We start from the raw sequence: 19,809 nt of genomic DNA, 5'->3' as shown, positions 1-19,809 counted from the left end.
ATGAGGTGATATTCTTCTACGAAGAAAGCACTGTAACACTGCACTTTCACTTAACATCTGAAGGACCTGCACTGGGTGAGAAGTATGAAGTAGTATGGAAGGAGAGAATATCTTCCACAGAGGCTGCAGGGTGTGGGTAAACAGATGGGAGCCCGATGGGTGGGTAACGATGGAGATGGTAGTTAGGAGGGGAAGCGGATAGAGGGAAAACAGAGGATGAGGGTACGTAATGGCGTGTGGGGAGGGTAGTTCCACAAGAGGAAAAGGGGAGGGGTGGGTGGAGAAGAAAGAGAAGCCCTGATGTGGAGTTGGATAAGTGGGGAAGATTAAAGTTGACTGGTCTACTTCGAGTCGTCATGCCTCTTATATACTCCGAGCAAGAAGCTAACCGTTCTCCCAGCGTCCTAGCCGTGACTAGATAAAGAGCAGCGCTCTATCGTGGCGCCCTGCTTTCCACGACCAGGGTACGGTTCCTCCTGTCTCCATCCGTCGGCACCGACCCTCTTTGTCAACATACAACGCCGATTTCTTTATTTCTCCTAATCACGCGCGTCCAAGAGAAAAGCCACCTCCTCCCCAGAGGTCTTACAAATACCGTGGATAGGGAAGTACCGCCAACCTAGGCCCTCGTGCCGTACACGGCACACTTGTTTTATAAATAGTTATCTGTACAGTTCCAAAACCTAACACCACACTACACTACTAAACTAAGTAAAAAGAAAAAAAAAGAAAAAATGGAAAGAAAGTGATGCAGAAATGAGGAAAGATGGAAAGATAGAGGGGATGGAGATAAGGAAACTGAGAGTAACTAGTTAGTATCCAGTTACAAACAAACTTTAAAAATAATGACAAGAGAATAGCGGTAGTGGTAAGAATAACCGTAATTCTCACAAGGCTATTATTGTTTTATACGCACTTGATGAAGGGCAATCCACCAACCGCAGTCCATGACCCCGCATCCGGAGCGCTGGAGCACCCGCGGCACGGCGTCAGACTCGGGAAACGTGACCTCCTCCATTCTTGCACGTGGTCGTCGTTTCCTGGCATGTGAAGTGTCGTCCATCGGATGTGATTGATGTTCTTTCTTCGACTGATACTGTAGGCCACCTCTGCTGGAGTTCGCACCGCTGGTTTCGTGAGGAACTCGAGATTTGAGACTCTTGGTACACCCTTTAAACATTATTCGCCCAATGCCAAATTCTGACTTCAGTCATCTTTCATTTTCACTGCCTCCTCTGAAGCTGGGTCTACAGTGAGAGCTGCTAGAAATCCCAGAGTTTTTAATTCTCATCCTCTTTGAAGATTAAGATACTTTTGTAGCAGTGTTTTGGACAGGATGTCTGACAGTGTCTTCAGAAAAACACACACCTCTCTGTCACATTTAATGTCCAACAAACTTCGACCTCTTAAGACTTCTGACTCTGATTTTCGTGAGGGCCTTTGGTCGAGGCACTCTACAAGTTCCCGTTTCTCCAGAATTACATCTATCATTGCTTCTTGTACTGAATATATGAAGATTATTTGGATAGGGTCAGAATATCAACAAGAAATTAAGTAGACTTTGCTAAGTGTTCGCTTATTATCGCTCTTGTAACACCACTCTAAACAATTATGCGCCAGTGACGTAAAATTGTTTACACTCCTTTTGCAAGTCAGAAATGTAACTCGATTAGGTCTTTGTGGTGGCTTGACATTGCTACTAACATCCTACCTTTTTCTCTGTTGCAGGTATCGGATACGGACAAGCATTGGCAACTATTGCTACGCTAACTTACTACTGTTCGTTGATGGCTATCACGTCCTTGTACTTTGTATTGTCATTTAGTTCTGAACTTCCCTGGGCCAAATGCCTCCCTGAATGGGAAGGGTACTGCATTGACTCCACTGGCAGTGGAGGTAACTTTACAGCTAACAACACGGACCTGCAGAGTTCGTCCGAGCTGTTCTTCCTGTACGTACCATGCAAAACATGAGTTTAGTTTTCTTAGTTCTATTTTATTTATCTAATATCTTACTGTAAGTCATGATAACTAATTAAACTGACATGCTTCTTCAGGAAACCAGTTAAGTCATGCACGAATCTTGAGGCATTACGTAACATATACAGGGGTTGTCAGAATCAGGCTGAAAAGCTTGTAACATAGTTGCAGGGTAAGTTGTGCTGAAAAATAATTGTTAAGAAAAAATTCGTTACTTTGCGCCGTTTCCGATTTCATTAGTACTAAAGGTACCCAGTCAGGTCGGCGAGCGCGCAAATTCAAGCAGCCTGCCACAGTCAGTGTCGTCAAATGCATTCTTCGTTTGGTTTGCTCAAACCAAACAAACGTAGCGTTTGCTCACCTAGCTTAAATTTATCACTTCCGAAAAAGACACATTTAAACTGGTAATGAACATTTGAACAAGTGGTAACTCACGGACCCACAGATGTCTGTGCATTACCGCATTCTAGGGCGCGTAAATACTGGAATATGCACGCGCAACAACCTGACTTGGTAACTCCCATTCTAATTAAATCATAAAAGGTGCAACGCATCGAACTTAACAATCATTCCTTAGCGCAACCTACTCTGCAACACTCTCACTAGCTTTTCGGACTGTTTCTGGCCACTACGTCTTTTTGGTTTACATTCATCTTTAGACGTATTCTTTATTAGATATGCAATGACTATTAACGTCGGATATGTTTATTCACGTCTTTGCTCGTTCTACCAGCTCAATTTCATTAGCTATCTCGGCTTCACAGGCGATCAGTGCTTTATTGTAACTGTAGTGTAATCGTTCTTAGTTTTGCCATAGTTCTGTCCAACATTTAGCGTCTTCCTATAGGTAAAACTAGGCCAAAGGCCTTCCCTCAGCAGTAACAATGGTTATCATCCGATCACCGAAGAAAGAACTCTCGGGCATGTTTAGCAATTGGATGGGTGACCGTCCAGGGCTGCCGAGCGCTGTTGGCAAGGGAGGTACATCCACTCAGTCCTTGCGAGGCCAACTGAGGAGCTACTGGACGGAGAAGTAGCGGCTTTGATCACGAAAACTCACAATGGCGGGGAAAGAGGCGGGTGCTAACCGCATGTCCCTCCATGTTCGCATCCAGTGATGCCTATCGGATGAGGATGACACGGCAGTCGGTCGGTACCTTTGGGCCTTCCAAGGGCTGTTCAGACGGAGCAACGGATAAAATTATTCTGTGAATATATCAGTGTGTCTATCCGCCATGTCGTAAAATGAATTTTGTGAATAACCTGTTTGAGCCAGTGGTTTATGAACGAATCTTCCGAAAGTAAAGCATCGAGCCACTGACACAGTGGATAAATGCATTATTAAAAACATAACAGTCCGTATGACCGCAACCCACCATTCACTTAGGAATACAGCAACAACATATATTTCACAACGAGTTCGTAAAAAGTTACTTGTTTTTCCAAGAAAAGTGACTTACATGTAATTTCAAGTGGTCAGTTCAATTGTAAAAAAATAGCAACTGAAGGTAATATTATTGAAACATACTGTGAAATAAGTAACTGCTACATTTATAAGTGACTGGGTTTAGTCTTCCGCACCGTTACAGTCCATGTAAAGTTTAATAAGCTAAGTCAACGTTATGATTTATCCAGTATTTCTTTTTCTGATCCTCCTTGTCTCTAACTAATGTTATTTTGGATCCCTCTTCACCGTATAATTTTGTCTCCTCATTTTGCAATGCCTTGAATTTGTTCATTGTTTAGACTATATTAATTTACTTTTCTGAGACAGTAACGTCTATCTTTTATTTTTCCAAAGGATTAACAAATTTTCTTGTTAGCTTTCGACCCTAGTATCAAGATTTTCCCCCTATTTCATCCGTAATTTTCTGTACGTATTTAAGAGCTACGTTTTTGAATAGTTTCGGATAATACTCTTGTTACGTTGCGATACCTAATATTAAATTTTTGCATCCAGGAAATACGTGCTGAATGAGGTTGCCGATATTGCTGAGGGCATTGGAGTTCCAGACTGGCGCCTCACTATAGGTCTGGCAGTTACGTGGATTACCATCTTCTTTGTGGTTTGGAAAGGCGTGAAGAGCTCAGGAAAGGCATCCTACTTCTTGGCGCTGTTTCCCTACGTCATCATGATCGTGATCCTCATACGCGGCGCTACTCTCCCTGGGGCTGGGGACGGTATACTGTTCTTCATCACGCCGCAGTGGGATCGGCTCTTAACGATTGAGGTAAGCGTCATTTTACTGCCGTTATCCCTTGGCGAATTCGCTACTAAAATCATAGAGGCGATTACTTTTTGTGGATTCCTCTCGGAACATAAGTACATTTGATCAATATAAACAAGACAGTGATACAATAGAGAACGTATTTCAATCGGTTTCGACAAAATTTATAGGGTGTGCAAGACATTGAAACGTTATTTTGACTAAAAATAAAAATTAATGCCTCTTTAACTATGAATACGTATTTCAAATTGAGAAAATTTTGTTATCACTTAAATTCGGCAAGTGCAAATGAATAAGTAGCGTACCTTTTATGTCGAAGTCCTTGCACGAAGAATAAGTATCTTCGTACGAATGCATGGTTTCACGGCATTATACACTGATACAATTCTTACAAGTCTGGTGCCGCAAAAAGTGGTTAGAAACATGTGCTCTAAAGGTGCTTTGACGTCATTGTTGTGAATTTTTTAAGCTCACTCTGACATCACACTGTTTTTTATATGTTAGAGAATATTTTAAGTGCGTGGACGGCGTCGCGTTGGGAAACCTATTAACTTGCGTTATATCCAGCCTATTTGTGGTGCACTTTAAGGGCATCGCCCTGAATACTTTGCTCCAGCAAAGCCTAGTTGCTATTAGCGCTGCATTGTCTGTCCTCTTGGACGTGGAAAGCTGGAAGAGTTCTTGGACTACATCAACAACTTCGAAGACCACATCAGGTTCACGGTGGAAGTTGAGACGGTCTGTGCCTTGCGATTACGTGACTTTCTTTCTCGTCCCGGAAAGCAAATGAGTATCTCAGCCCTATTGCTTACCGACAACATACCCAAACGAGCGGTTATCTGTACGCTACTAGCTATCACCACCCAACACAGAAACGTTCTTTTCTGTGGACCTTGGTGCATCAAGCGGTAACCGTTATAGACACTGAAAATCTGCCGAAGGAGCAGACCTCGCAAACCATATAACTGAAGACTCGTAAGCAGGAAACCCTCAAGGAAAACACGAAAAAGCTTCCGTTTTTGCCCTCTGTGGCTCAGTAACAGGAAAGATTAGCCAGCTCCTGAAGAGGTGTTAAATCAGTTCTGTCGTCAGGTCTTCTGCAAAAATTCTACAACTCCTGAGGCCGGTGAAAGATGACGTAGGCCTCAAAACGCCAGGAATATACACAATGCAGTGTAGATGTAGACGGTTTTATGTCGGACACACAGCGCACTATTTGACAGCGCTATACAGAAAATTAAAAGTTTTCCCGCCTACGGTGCCCCCGAGAAATCTGTTAGCGGAACATGTCCTGGAAAATGGACATCGATTTGCGTTCGACGAAACATCTATTTTTAAAAGGATTAATGGTTTCTGCAATAGCGTTATAAAAGAAGCAACAGAGACAAAAATTTCTGAAAATGCGTGGAATAAAGACGGTGCTCTGCAATTTAGCACAACTTGGGACACAGCTATTGGAAATTCGAAGTGGGCGCCGTGGTCTTGTTACCTTATTTGGCGCTGGACTTGGCATCAGCATAAGGACGGCACCAGCAACCACACAACGGTCCCCACTCGGTCGAAAGCTGATGGAAGCCCAAGAGAATTTGATCAGTAAGTATCTATAGTGGTCTGTATCTTCAGACTTTAAACTGAAAATAGATTTTCTATTCCATATCTTCTACCTATCAGTGTTACAAAATTCTACTCTCACTGATTACGTTTGTCTGAGACCAAGTTGCGACAGAAAGAAGAATCGTAATGCATGGACGTATACAACGTGTTAATGGTGGTACCCTTCCCGCTAAACATAAAAAAGAAAGCTCTAAACTGAATAAAGGTTTTTCTGCTTAAGACACCTTTTTAAAAATCAAGAAACGAATTTTTGTGCTATACTCATCCTCTTAGTGAAACTAAATCCTTTGTTCATAAGTTCTCGAGGACTTGCGGCTGGACCCGGTGGAGGTTCGAGTCCTCCCTCGGGCATGGATGTGTGCGTTTGTCCTTAGGATAATTTAGGTTGTTTGTAAGCTTAGGAACTGATGACCGTAGCAGTTAAGTCCCATAAGATTTCACACACACAAGGACTTGTGAATAGCAGATGTGGACGCAAATTGACAAATTATTGAAAATGGTACCTTTTCTATTTAATTTGCTTCCCCCAAGAAACTCGAAAGACGCTTCTGCAGCTAAGATGTATTTGGAACGGTTCCAGTTCTTGAGACGACTTCTATTAACATTTGTTGAACTTCTATTTTGAATTAAGTCTTAAGAAGAAAAAAGTTACCCGTCTCCTCCTCCCTTTCTCCAATTTTTAACGGCTGCACAATCTGCAACTACTGAACATAAATAGTTTTTTGACAGGTAAATTAGAGAACACAATTTTTTTGATGTTTCGGTTTTCTCAAAGTAAACTTTGATTGAGGAGTTCTTTTATTACTGTGCTGAATGCGTGGCTTTCTGTTTCGGTATCACTGTACAGGTCGTCATGCAATATGAGCTTTCCTCGGCAGTGTGTGAGGTAAACAGATACAACCCTTCCACACCCACCAGTTGGACGATTTGTATCGTTATACGTAAGAGACGTTCCATTTGTTTTTTGTCTCACAGACAGTTCTTTGATTAGTCTTTGTTCACAAACTTAATCTAAATGTTCTTAAGTTTTGTAGCACAACTCAAATCTTAAAAATGGTTCAAATGGCTCTGAGCACTATGGGACTCAACTGCTGTGGTCATAAGTCCCCTAGAACTCAGAACTACTTAAACCTAACTAACCTAAGGACAGCACACAACACCCAGCCATCACGAGGCAGAGAAAATCCCTGACCCCGCCGGGAATCGAACCCGGGAACCCGGGCGTGGGAAGCGAGAACGCTACCGCACGACCACGAGATGCGGGCTCTCAAATCTTACCTTCAAATAATTGTGATTGACTTACGAACTTCAGTACTTTATTTTGCAGGTTTGGTATGCTGCCATTACACAGTCGTTCTTCTCACTTACCGTCTGTTTTGGGCCACTTATTATGTACTCATCATACAACGACTTCAATCACAATGTTCACAGGTATGAATATATAAACGTATTTTTAAATTGCTTCAAACACAACAGCTGAAATCTTTGTTAGATGTATCATATTCCACACACATTGCAACAATTTAACCATGTAATGAACTCTGACGTAGAGTGTGCTCACATCCAAACGATGACATACAGGTCTTTTCTTTCATAATAACCATACCTCATTATACGTTTTATATTAGCAGTATTTGTGTGTTTTGAATGATACAGAATCTCGGAAATTAGTAATTCGTTCACTATAAATACCAAAAACGTATGATTCTGTTACTACTATAATTTGTATCGAAAAAAGATTACGTTTCTCCAACACATTTAAGGGCAGTAGATAGTCTTCTAGAATCATTTTTTAAATCATAATACACAAAAATGGACGAATATCTTTCATAGCCAAGGAACTTCGAAAACCATTGACATTTAGCACCATCCATTCTGAACTAGAGAGGGTATGGGGTATGTGATATGCAAGTACATACAGGCTTGAGAGAACTCAACATAGAGGTTAATCCTTTTATTCAGGTAGGAGATAACGTTGTTGTATTATGAAATATTTATACGGAATTTGCGAGAAACAATATAATCTTTTGGCTGGAAATGTATGCAACTAGCTGAGAAGGACAGAACGATTTTTTGATAACCAGCATTCAACGTTTATATTTAAAATGGTATTGCAGAGGTCAAGACAAAATAAGAAGGTGAAATAAAGCAACGTAACTACTGAAGACGAGTATATTTTCAATTGAGTAGTAAATAGCAGAAAGGAACATCCTGTTAACCAATGGTAGAATGGGGGTATAAATAAATTAAAAATCCGTTTGAGATGTATGCAAATTAATGAGTTTTCATGAAATTGTACCTCCAAAGAAATTCATTGTGTTCACGTATCCAGTAGGAGAGAAAATGGGCACCGACCTCTGTTGTAAAAGGCCCTAAAGACACCCACAGTGAGCAAACTAACAACGATTTATATTGTGTATGTTCTGTGACAGATAATCGGAAATGCGCAGAGTGATTTCTGTTTTTAGTAACACATCTGCTGTCCTACATCTTAGAAAATGACATACTTTGAGAGCTGTACTACGTTATTCTCATATTTCTTAATTTATCTGTTTGGAAGAATCTAATCTCGTATTGATGTATCGTCCATAATATTAATGAAACAGAAGTCTTTTTTCCTGCAGCTTCGGTTTTACCTCCGGTGCACAGATCTACAACTATTTCAATATAGCTAGTCTCATTTACAAGGAAAAAATATACAAAAACGTTCTTCGAAACGTTGTCAGAACAGGAATTGTTTGGCTCATCTTGAGGAGGAAGAAGGAAGTGGCACTGTATTTACTTCAAAAAGCAGTGTCGAGTAGAGAATGACTGCCATCTTCGGCTATAGCTGTTTTTTGCCAAAATTTGCATCCACCTGCTAATGCTTGCTCCTGCACATTTGAAGGCTATAAAGAGAAAGGTTTTCCACGATGAATTATATTTGTTGCTATTGAATCATTTCTCAAAATTAGCAGAAAAATATGTCGAACAATCTGTGGTGTCCTGCACAGTGCAGATTGTCACAACAAAAAAAGGACTTGGTTGAGGGTTCTTTTATTTTGCTTGACAGTGTCATAAAGTCATAACGTTACGTTCCATGCGAAACACGAGATAGCCATTGCTTATAAAATCTTTCTCAAACTAAACACGGTGGTCTAGTATGGTGCACGCGGAATACCTTGACGGATAGCTGCACAATCGGTAGGGCACGCGTGGAGAGGGCAGTAGTGGTGTCGGTTGTGGGCAGGCGCTATAGGGGAAATAGCGAGCGTTGGAGGGGACGTGCCGTTCTAAACTGCAGCCTGCGCTCGTATTATGTTGTAAATATTAAGTGGACCCCTATATTAAGTGGAGCCCCTCCACACCCTCTCTTGCGTGGTGGCCATTCAAACGGATGTATTGCCACCTCTGCTTTAGTTACTATGTAAAAGGAATTCCGCTGAAAATGCGAAAACGCAGCGATTTATTTTCGCCTGATTTTGTAGCTTCTAAGGGGGTGTCATGAGTGGCGAGACTCTGCTCTTTGTGTGCTATCATTTGTTAAAATCTCATGTCGATTTTTCAAACCGTTTATGAAATATGAGAAATGTTGTGGATACTTCACTGTGGCTTCAGTGCTGGCACGTGCGGTCGCAAATGAATGAATTATATCAGATTAATTTTCTCGAAATTAGCGACATATAGGGATCTTCACCCAAGTCTAAAGAAAAATTCCGTATGTTGGATAAATTTGATACGCAGCAACACCAAAAGCTAATTCATAGCGACAACTTTCTTTTTCATTGCAAACTTTCTCTAATTTCGCGTAGTGTCTTACTGCCATTCAAATATCACAAAATCTAAGACCATGAACGAAATGATTGGTACATCATCACGAAGCTGATATATAAAGCTATACGTAAGGCAAAAATGAAATGTTTTTACCCAATAGTTCCTGTAAGATCGTTTGAGAAAGATCGCAGGGCTTGGGCCTGGATTCTGTCAACACCGACTGGCGGAAAGGGGCAAACATCGTCAGCTTCGCCTTCCGAAAAAACGAATGAACTAGCCCGCCCTTTGGACGAAATTTGCTCACTGCGCCTCGGCCACCGTTTCCTGGGCGGACTCTATACCTCACAGTAAAATATTTTCTATCATACTGAAGCACTTACTAGTTTTAGGAATTATATTTATTATACGTTATTTGATCTGATGGAACAAACATCTCGCACATTCGAAGTATATGAATGTGATGTATCTACATCTACATGTATACTCCGCAAGCCACGCAACGGTGTGTAGCGGAGGGCACTTTACGTGCCACTGTCATTACCTCCCTTTCCTGTTCAAGTCGCGTATGGTTCGCGGGAAAAACGACTGCCGGAAAGCCTCCGTGCGCACTCGAATCTCTCTAATTTTACACTCGTGATCTCCTCGGGAGGTATAAGTAGGGGGAAGCAATACATTCGATACCTCATCCAGAAACGCGCCCTCTCGAAACCTGGACAGCAAGCTACACCGCGATGCAGAGCGCCTCTCTTGCAGAGTCTGCCACTTGACTTTGCTAAACATCTCCGTAACGCTATCACGCTTACCAAATAACCCTGTGACGAAACGCGCCGCTCTTCTTTGGATCTTCTCTATCTCCTCTGTCAACCCGACTTCATACGGATCCCACACTGGTGAGCAATACCCAAGTATAGGCCGAATGAGTGTTTTGTAAGCCACCTCCTTTGTCGATGGACTATATTTTCTAAGGACTCTCCCAATGAATCTCAATCTAGCACCCGCCTTCCCAACAATTAATTTTATACGATCATTCCACTTCAAATCGTTCCGTAAGCATACTCCCAGATATTTTACAGAAGTAACTGCTACCAGTGTTTGTTCTACTATCATATAATCATACAATAAAGGATCCTTCTTTCTATGTTTTCGTAATACATTACATTTGTCTATTTTAAGTGTCAGTTGCCACTCCCTGCACCAAGTGCCTATCCGCTGCAGATCTTCCTGCATTTCTCTGCAATTTTCTAATACTGCACCTTCTCTGTATGCTACAGCATCATCCGCGAAAAGCCGCATGGAACTTCCGACACTATTTACTAGGTCATTTATATATATTGTGCAAATAAATGGTCCCATAACACTCCCCTGTTGCACGTCAGAGGTTACTTTAACGTCTGTAGACGTCTCTCCATTGAGAACATCATGCTGTGTTCTGTTTGCTAAAAACTCTTCAATCCAGACACACAGCTGGTCTGATATTCCGTAGGCTCTTACTTTGTTTATCAGGCGACAGTGCGGAACTGTATCGAACGCCTTCCGGAAGTCAAGGAAAATTGCATCTACCTGGGAGCCTGTATCTAATATATTCTGGGTCTCATGAACAAATAAAGCGAGTTGGGTCTCACACGATCGCTGTTTTCGGAATCCATGTTGATTCCTACAGAGTAGGTTGTGGGTTTCCAGAAATGACATTTTACGCGAGCAAAAAACATACTCTAAAATTCTACAACAGATCGATGTCAGAGATATATGTCCATAGTTTTGCGCATCTGCTCGACGACCCTTCTTGAAAACTGGGACTACCTGTGCTCATTTCCAATCATTTGGAACCTTCCGTTCCTCTAGAGACTTGCGGTACATGGCTGTTAGAAGGGGGCCAAGTTCCTTCGCGTACTCTGTGTAGAATCGAATTGGTATCCCGCGTGGCCCAGTGGACTTTCCTCTGTTGAGTGAAGTACTGACGGAGTACTGCACAGGATATAAACCACTGATACGCGTCGAAAGCTGGTTAACTTCTAATATTGTTGCTACTTATTGTTACCATTCTGAAGTTTCTCATTTTTTTCAGAGACGCGCTGATTGTGACTACGTTGGACACATGTACAAGTATCTTAGCAGGCTGCACTATATTCTCCATCCTTGGAAACCTCGCCTATGAAATGGGAATAGACGACATTTCTGCAGTAGTTAATAGTGGGACTGGACTAGCTTTTATCTCGTACCCTGATGCCATCGCGAAATTCGAATTCGTACCGCAGGTGAGAGAAGAAAAATATGTTGAGGAACTAGAGCCTGCATAAATGTTGAGATGACCGGCGCATCAGGACCTGTTTCCCTCCTGTTTTCAGTTGTTCGCGGTGCTCTTCTTCTTCATGCTCTTCGTGCTGGGCGTCGGCAGCGCCGTGGCTCTAGACAGCGCCGTCAATACTATCATCCGCGACGACTTCCCCAGCATCAAGCAGTGGATGGTCGCTGCCTTGACGTGCGTAGGCGGGTTCCTAACAGGACTGGTCTACATCACACCGGTGAGAAAAGCCATACTTTTCCCAGCTAACCTTGCGCAGGCGCCTATTATACCTCACACTGAACTGTAAGATATCAGCTATTCGATAGTACTGCTGAGAACATGCTAATAACACTGATGAATTTTAGTCGTTAATTTCTGACAAGGGAACTTCCCCATCGCACCCTCCTCAGATTTAGTCATAAGTTGGCGCAGTGGATGGGCCTTGAATATCTGAACACAGATCAATCGAGAAAACAACAACAAGTTGTGTGGAACTATGAAAAAAATAAGCAAAATATGCAAACTGAGTGGTCCATGCGCAAGATAGGCAACATCGAGGGTAGTGTGACCTCAGGAGCGCCATGGTCCCGTGGTTAGCGTGAGGAGCTGTGGAAGGAGAGGTCCTTGTTTCAAGTGTACCCTCGAGTGAAAAGTTTACTTTCTTTATTTTCGCAAAGTTATGATCTGTCCGTTCGTTCATTGACGTCTCTGTTCGCTGTAATAAGTTTAGTGTCTGTGTTTTGCGACCGCACCGCAAAACCGTGCGATTGGTAGACGAAAGGACGTGTCTCTCCAATGGGAACCGAAAACATTTGATCGCAAGCTCATAGGTCAACCGATTCCTCCACAGGAAAACACGTCTGATATATTCTATACGACACTGGTGACAGCATGTGCGTCAATTGACAGGAATATGTTGTTGACCCACCTAACTTGTACACTTGGCGGATGGGTAAAAAGATTCTTCTACCTCGCCCGATTTAGGTTTTCTTGTGGATGTGATAATCACTCCCAAAAAAAGTGATGAAAACATAAGAGTTTGTCACATAACCTGAAAATAAAAAATTAAACTTTTCACTGGAGGGTACACTTGAACCAAGAACCTCTCTTTCCGCAGCTGCTCACGCTAACCACGAGACCACGGCGCTCCTGAACTAATAAGCTTGACGTTGCATATCTTACGCATGGACTACTCAGTTGGTATATTTTGCTTACTTTTTTCATAGTTCCACACAACTTCTTCCAGTTTTCTCGATTGATCTGTGTTCAGTTTTTCAAGGCCTATCCACTGTGCCGACTTATAACTAAATCTGAGGGGGGTGCGATGGGGAGGTTCCCTTGTGAGTAGCGCCATTTAATTTAAATATTCCTTAATCAGAATAAATTTTATTTGCAACAGTGTAAACTGAGAGCACCGATCAATCGAAAAGGCAATTAACTCTTCTAGTGCTTCTGTCTGATATAGTATCGTATGATTTAGCCCTTTTCCGTCTAGTAAAAATGCATATGTCCTTTGCACTTATCTAATTTTTTTCCTTTTTTTAGGCTGGTCAGTGGATATTAAATCTCGTCGACTATTACAATGTAACTTTGACATGCTTTGTGCTGGCTTCGATTGAAATGGCAGCTGTGGCGTGGATATACGGTAAATACTACATCATTTCATTTTTTCATATTAGTTACATGAATATAAATTACATATTATAGCCACAGTCTACATAGCTTCTGTGAATTTTGAACCAAAGACTTCGGGAAAGACTACGTCGTAATATTAATAAGCCTACGTATCACGAAACATAATCACAATGCTAATTTCAACTAGTCATAAATATATAAAAATCGCAAGGACAACAAATTGTGCAATCCAAACTGTTACTAAAATAAGTATTTGATAATTACTTGACTGTTTTACAAATACCATTACAGTTAAGATGATTTACGTTACAGCCGGCCGGAGGGGCCGAGCGGTTCTAGGCCCTACAATCTGGAACCGCGCGACCGCTACGGTCGCAGGTTTCGAATCCTGCCTCGGGCATGGATGTGTGTGATGTCCTTAGGTTAGTTAGGTTTAAGTAGTTCTAAGTTCTAGGGGACTTATGATCTCAGCAGTTGAGTCCCATAGTGCTCAGAGTTATTTACGTAACAATTAACGTAATTTCCTTTTTAGTCTAGAAACTGTAGTCACTGTTACACATCATTGGATTCGTCTCGATAGCTGCTATCAGAAAATAAGTACCGTAAGTACCAAACTATAGCATTCCATTAAAAAAAAACAAAGTTGGCCTCGATATCTCTGAAGCGGCCCCACCTAGCAACAAAAAACCAATGCCATATTATGGCCCCCGCTGTCCCATGCAGCATTTGTCCCACAAACTTCTCAGCTCCTGTCATACTTTCGGAGTTATTATTGGCGACAATAGTTAGTGACTCACCCCGTAAGCGCGCTAAGGAACGCTTGTTCGTGGATGCAGCAGGAACGTGCGATGTTTATAGATTCCTTTCGTGTAGTGTATCGGCATCTGGTAAAGTATATCAGACGTACTTGACTCAACTAACACATGGTGTGTTCCGACGTCACAGCGTTTGTTAACCACTTATAGTTACAATTCGAATTTTGTAGTTCATCGTACGGCTATGACTCGAAGCACTTCATGCACCACGGTCTACAATATGAAAGTAAATTAATATATTTCTGTTTTAATTTGTCAATTCACGGTGGCCACTAATCAGTTTATGCTGTTCACACTGGATACCGTACGCTCACTAATCACGCGACTTGACGATTTGCACATCGTATTTTCAAGATTAGTGTTTGAAATGTCAGTGGTTAGTACACGATGAGAAACACGTTCAGTTAGTAGCTTACTTGTCTGCGGTAAGTACCGAAAACATACGCACAACACCAAATAAAACAATTTCGTAACAGCGGCCACGAACACAGCGCGACACGACAGTCCTTTCCTGCTCGCTCTGTGGACTCCTTCTATGGTTTTCACCTGTCGATCTCTAGATAAAATTCTCAGGCTCATCTTCCCCAGCACTACATGGAGTGCAGTGTTTTACTATTTCACATGAAACCGCATTTTGATAACATCATTTTCGTGTAAATAAAAATGAATTAAGTATTACTTCAACAAATGTGCAAACACAGAACATCATAAATGTGTAAAATAACAATTTCACAAATAGCTACCACGTAACATATATAGAAACAAACTTACAAACTCTATACCGTAATAAATCTCTCAAATGTGTGAAGAAAATACAAAGAAAGGAAAGAAGAGAAAAAAGGAAAAAAAGAAATAAAAGTAAATAAATCATATCGTACTGCAGTGGCACCTTCATACGGGCATGTAACTGTGGCTGGAATCTAGGTCTGATTTGTTGTTTCACAATAAACATCTCCGGAAACAATGTAAATCGGGTAAGGACCAGGAAGAACAGTTGAAAGGAGTGGATGGCGTCTTGAAAGGATATTATAAGATTATCAATAAAAGTAAAAGAAGAGTAATGAAAAGTAGTCAAAGTAAATCAGGCGATGCTGAAGGAAATAGAGCAGGAAACGAGACGCTAAAAGTAGTTGATGAGTGTTGCTAATTGGGCAGCGAAATAAATGATGCTGGTCGAAGTAGGGGAGATATAAAATATAAACCGGCAATAACAAGAGAATAATTTCTGAAAATGAAGAATTAGTGAACATTTGATTTAAATTTAATCGTTGGGAAGTCTTTTCTGAAGGTATTTGTCAGGAGCGGAGGCTTGTATGGAAGAGAAACGTGGAAGATAGGCAATTCAGACAAGAAGAAACGCTATACAGAAAAATAATGTAGATGAGTGGATGGGTAAATCGAATAACAAGTGAGGAGGCAGTGAATTTAACTGGGAAAAGAGAATTTTTTGGCGCAAATATACCATAAGAAGGGATCGGATGATGACACACAACTTGAGGCGAGAAGGAATCGTTAATCTACTAATAGGAAGAAGCGTATTTTTGCGGGGTGGAGGGGGTGTAACGAGTAACAATTGTAGAGCGAGACCAAGGCTTGAATACAGTAAGTAGATTCAAATAGACGCAGGTTGCGGTATTTACGCAGATATAAAGAGGCTTTCTGAATATAGTCTAGTATGGAGAACTGCATCAAACTAGTCTTCAGACTGAAGTCACAACAACAATAACGGAAACCCACAGTTCTCAGACCTCCATGAATCGATAACGTCCTAAATAAAGACTGCATCAATTAGTAACGACGAGTGCGTGATATTGCTTGGTATGACTTTTTTCTTACACGTACCGCGCTTTTTTTATCTGGGTCAATTGTTTTTAATATGAAAAATATTGTGTGTCACCGTGGTTTGGTGACCAAGTCGAATTTCAGCCCCCCTCCACTCGGATAACTGAGTGGTTATGTCACTTGAAAGGTTGGAAGACGGACAGGCCGTATCGCCTTAGCGGTGTCATGACCTGAGTATCACTGCAGTGTTCAAACCGACTTTCGGGTTGTTCAGGCTTTCCCAGGAGGAGTAGTCGGTATTCAGGTATACGACAGGAACGATCATTTAAAGCAGAAACTTCATATAGACATATGCCCTATGGTTTCCGAGATAGAACTTATTTGATTTAAAGTGTTATTTATGTTCTATATTATTCACTACATTGTCAGTTTTACTCATGTGCAGCGGTTAGTAAACGTTACAGCATGCGTTTTACAAAGTATCAATTGGACAATATGTACGTTTAACACTTTCGCGTCAAGAATTCGACGTACCGGCAAGCGCCGACAGTATTCTTCGATAGCAGTAAGGGTACTACCACCGAAGAAGTTGGAAACGTAAGCCATATCTGCATATTCTTCATTAGTCTAGATGTGTGGCATTTTAGCAAGTGCGTTTATAAACACAGTTAACGGATGCTTGTCTCTAATACACACACAATCCCTGGCACTACTTCGCTCACAACACACCATCGGCAACCGCGCACTTAAGGCAAGGTTCAACGGGCTAGTTTAAAGGAAAGAGATTGAGAGCCACGGGATAGTTTGGGCTAGAATAAAACAAAGAAGCGTCGTGGGGAAGACAGTTACTTGCACCCCATTAACCCAAAAACAAATGTGTGTTAAATGTGTTCTATCTCGGAAACAATTCGGAATACGGCAGATGTCTACATGGAGATTTTTCCATCAAATGAGAATTCCTGTCATCCCTAAATATTGACCATTCCTGCTGAGACACACTGTATGCGTTTTAAAATCAAAATACCCAATGAGCCACCCTTTCGCTCTTAGTATTAACCCTTTAGATCCCTGTATACGGCTGGTTCAGGGCTCTTCCTGCGTCACCACGAGCAGGTGAATTTCCATCCGTTTAAGACCTTATTCTTACAGAAATTATACAGTAGTACATAGCTCCATCATGGTGCAATAGCACAAAGGAGTACCCATGTCTATTACTCTGTTCTTATCAGAGGCCCCCGATATCTACTTCTTAGAAACCGTCAGTTGGTTGTGCCCAGTTTGTAATGAAAACTTATCTCCAACTTTTGGTTTTTTTTTAGTGTTTGCTAAGTAGACTAAAATATGATGTACTTTTCCAGGAATGGATAACTTCTGCCAGGATGTAGAATTCATGCTGGGACACAGAGTGGGAATGTACTGGAGGATCTGTTGGGGTTTCATTACGCCTGTCGTGCTCATATTGGTTTTGATATACTCTCTCGTAACATCTGCTCCACTGACGTATACTGGAAAATACTACGACGACGCGTCATACGGTAAGTGATTTGCATTAAAATGAATATTTGTGTTCTTATTAAAATAACTGCACACTAAAGCAGGAACGCCGGCCGGGGTGGCCGAGCGGTTCTAGGCGCTACAGTCTGGAACCGCGCGACCGCTACGGTCGCAGGTTCGAATCCTGCTTTGGGCATGGATGTGTGTCCTGTCCTTAGGTTAGTTAGGTTTAAGTAGTTCTAAGTTCTAGGGGACTGATGAACTTTGAAGTTAAGTCCCATAGTGCTCTGAGACATTTCAACCATTTTGAACTAAAGCAGTTTTAATTACAAAGAACGAAGCGGACCGATGGTAATTGCTGTATGGAAGGTAAAAATATCTTAGGAAATTATGTATTACGTGAAAAAATTACTTCGTGGAAAAAAGGAGAAGAAGTTGTTGTTTAAACTCTGATTAGATATATGGTCGTATGGTACTAGATCTCGGATGGTTGGAATGAAATATCAATGACACATACAGATAGCTAAAATCATACTCTAAAATCCGTTAACAGGTCGTTAACAACATACAAAATAATAAATAAATACTTTTAGTGTGAATTATAGTATTCATATCACAAATCATACAAACTACAAGAGAAAAATGAAAAAAAAAAAACGCATAAAAATGTGTGTATGATTATCAAAGTTTGTAAGTATAGAACGACCAAAAAGATACGGATACGAATTAGTTAAAATACCCAGTGTTTGAGATTATCAAATATCATATGTGCTACACGGACACTATAAAACGTATGCGTAACAGTATGTAGGCCTAATTGTGAAGTGACTGGTAATAAAGTATTCCGATAAAGGCGTGTTTTACACAACAGTAAATGCAAGACAAATTTGCTGTGTCCTTGCCCATAAATATCGTTCCCATCTCTATCGACACTGAAAACATGTACATAAGCAAAAGGATGATGATGTCTCCTCTTCGCTGTTATAATGTAGAGACTTCCTCATAAAACGGAGCGTTCATAAAACTTTAATCTGATCATAAAATTTATTTATATTTGTCCAAATCACGACAGAGAGATGATACCAGCCTAAAAATGTTGTATATTTAAGTATGTTTAACGAAGATCAAGAAGGTGCATAAATCTTCCTCGTCGTCTACAGCCTTGGTGTCAGTACATTTAGCAGGTATTCAGTTGAAAGATATGTATTGGACATTTCGTGATAGATTGTAACAATGATTGGAAATATTTTTCCAGTACTGGATCTACAATTTCTACAGACAGCACCGAAGAAAAATGTGTAATGGGCTTATGTGAAGAGCGTGTGGCAACAAGTTCTAGGACCGCAGGTAACTGATCCATCGCCCAGGAAGAATCAAGTCAAGACAGACGCAGACGTCCTCCAACTAAACGGACCGTGCACTGTCTTAGTATACTCAAACAACTGAAGAATTCTGAACACCGAATAAGCGTTTCTTGCATGTTCCCTTCATCACTGATATAAAAAGACTCTGCTTGACATAAAGCAAATAGTCTGAAATGACTGTTATCCTAAAAATTGTGTAGCTTTAGCAACAGATTTTTTGTGGGGAAAAAAACGCCTAAATCACTATTAGAATGTTGTTTCGTTGTAACACCGTTTCGGCTACTGCCACCATAAGAAATCAAACAGCTTTTAAGTTACAGAACCAGATTCAGTGTCGGTATTAGTCGGTATTAAAAACAATGCCTAGCCTCCTCGAGGCGATTTGGCGTAGGTTTCAATACTGACATCGACTCTACTTCTGCAGTTTCTAAGTTTTTTGATATCTGATGATGCCAATAGTCGAAACGGCGTAATAAGTGAAAGAAAATTTTAATGGCAGTTTAGACAATATTATTAACAAAATGTTCACAATGTACGCAAACTGATTCATTTCCTTAATAAATTCAGCAACCAATGCTGAACAGTTTGCACTGCACACTCACGAACCTATACACGTTTGTGTAAGGTTCACTTACCAAACATTTTGGTATTAAAATTTATGTGCGGTCGTACAAAGTGACTTCTTCAGATGTTTCGTGAAACTCTTCTCACTGGGTTTAGAAAAAAAGAACTAAAACTTTGGTTTAAAGTCCTTCAGACGGCAAGATCAGGAAAGACGGCGCACATGCCAGGGTTAGGGAAAGATGAGGAATGGCGAAGAAAATCGGCCGTTTCCTTTTCAAACGAGACACCCAGGTATGT

General features: G+C 41.1%; 1 protein-coding gene across 1 annotated transcript in view; it reads left to right on the top strand.

The window, feature by feature from the left end:
• LOC126455690 (sodium-dependent nutrient amino acid transporter 1-like) overlaps positions 1-19,809 on the top strand; it is a 180,965-nt gene that overhangs the window by 151,389 nt on the left and 9,767 nt on the right. The window contains exons 5-11 of the mRNA XM_050091457.1: positions 1,729-1,951; positions 3,940-4,210; positions 7,149-7,252; positions 11,640-11,829; positions 11,920-12,096; positions 13,404-13,503; positions 17,449-17,625. Of these exons, the coding sequence (XP_049947414.1) occupies positions 1,729-1,951; positions 3,940-4,210; positions 7,149-7,252; positions 11,640-11,829; positions 11,920-12,096; positions 13,404-13,503; positions 17,449-17,625 (1,242 nt within the window). The remainder of the gene's footprint in view (positions 1-1,728; positions 1,952-3,939; positions 4,211-7,148; positions 7,253-11,639; positions 11,830-11,919; positions 12,097-13,403; positions 13,504-17,448; positions 17,626-19,809) is intronic.

The sequence above is a fragment of the Schistocerca serialis genome, chromosome 2 (genome assembly GCF_023864345.2).
Source record: "Schistocerca serialis cubense isolate TAMUIC-IGC-003099 chromosome 2, iqSchSeri2.2, whole genome shotgun sequence".
In the NCBI taxonomy this organism is placed as follows: Eukaryota; Metazoa; Arthropoda; class Insecta; order Orthoptera; family Acrididae; genus Schistocerca; species Schistocerca serialis.
This window is presented reverse-complemented; position numbering and strand designations above follow the sequence as displayed.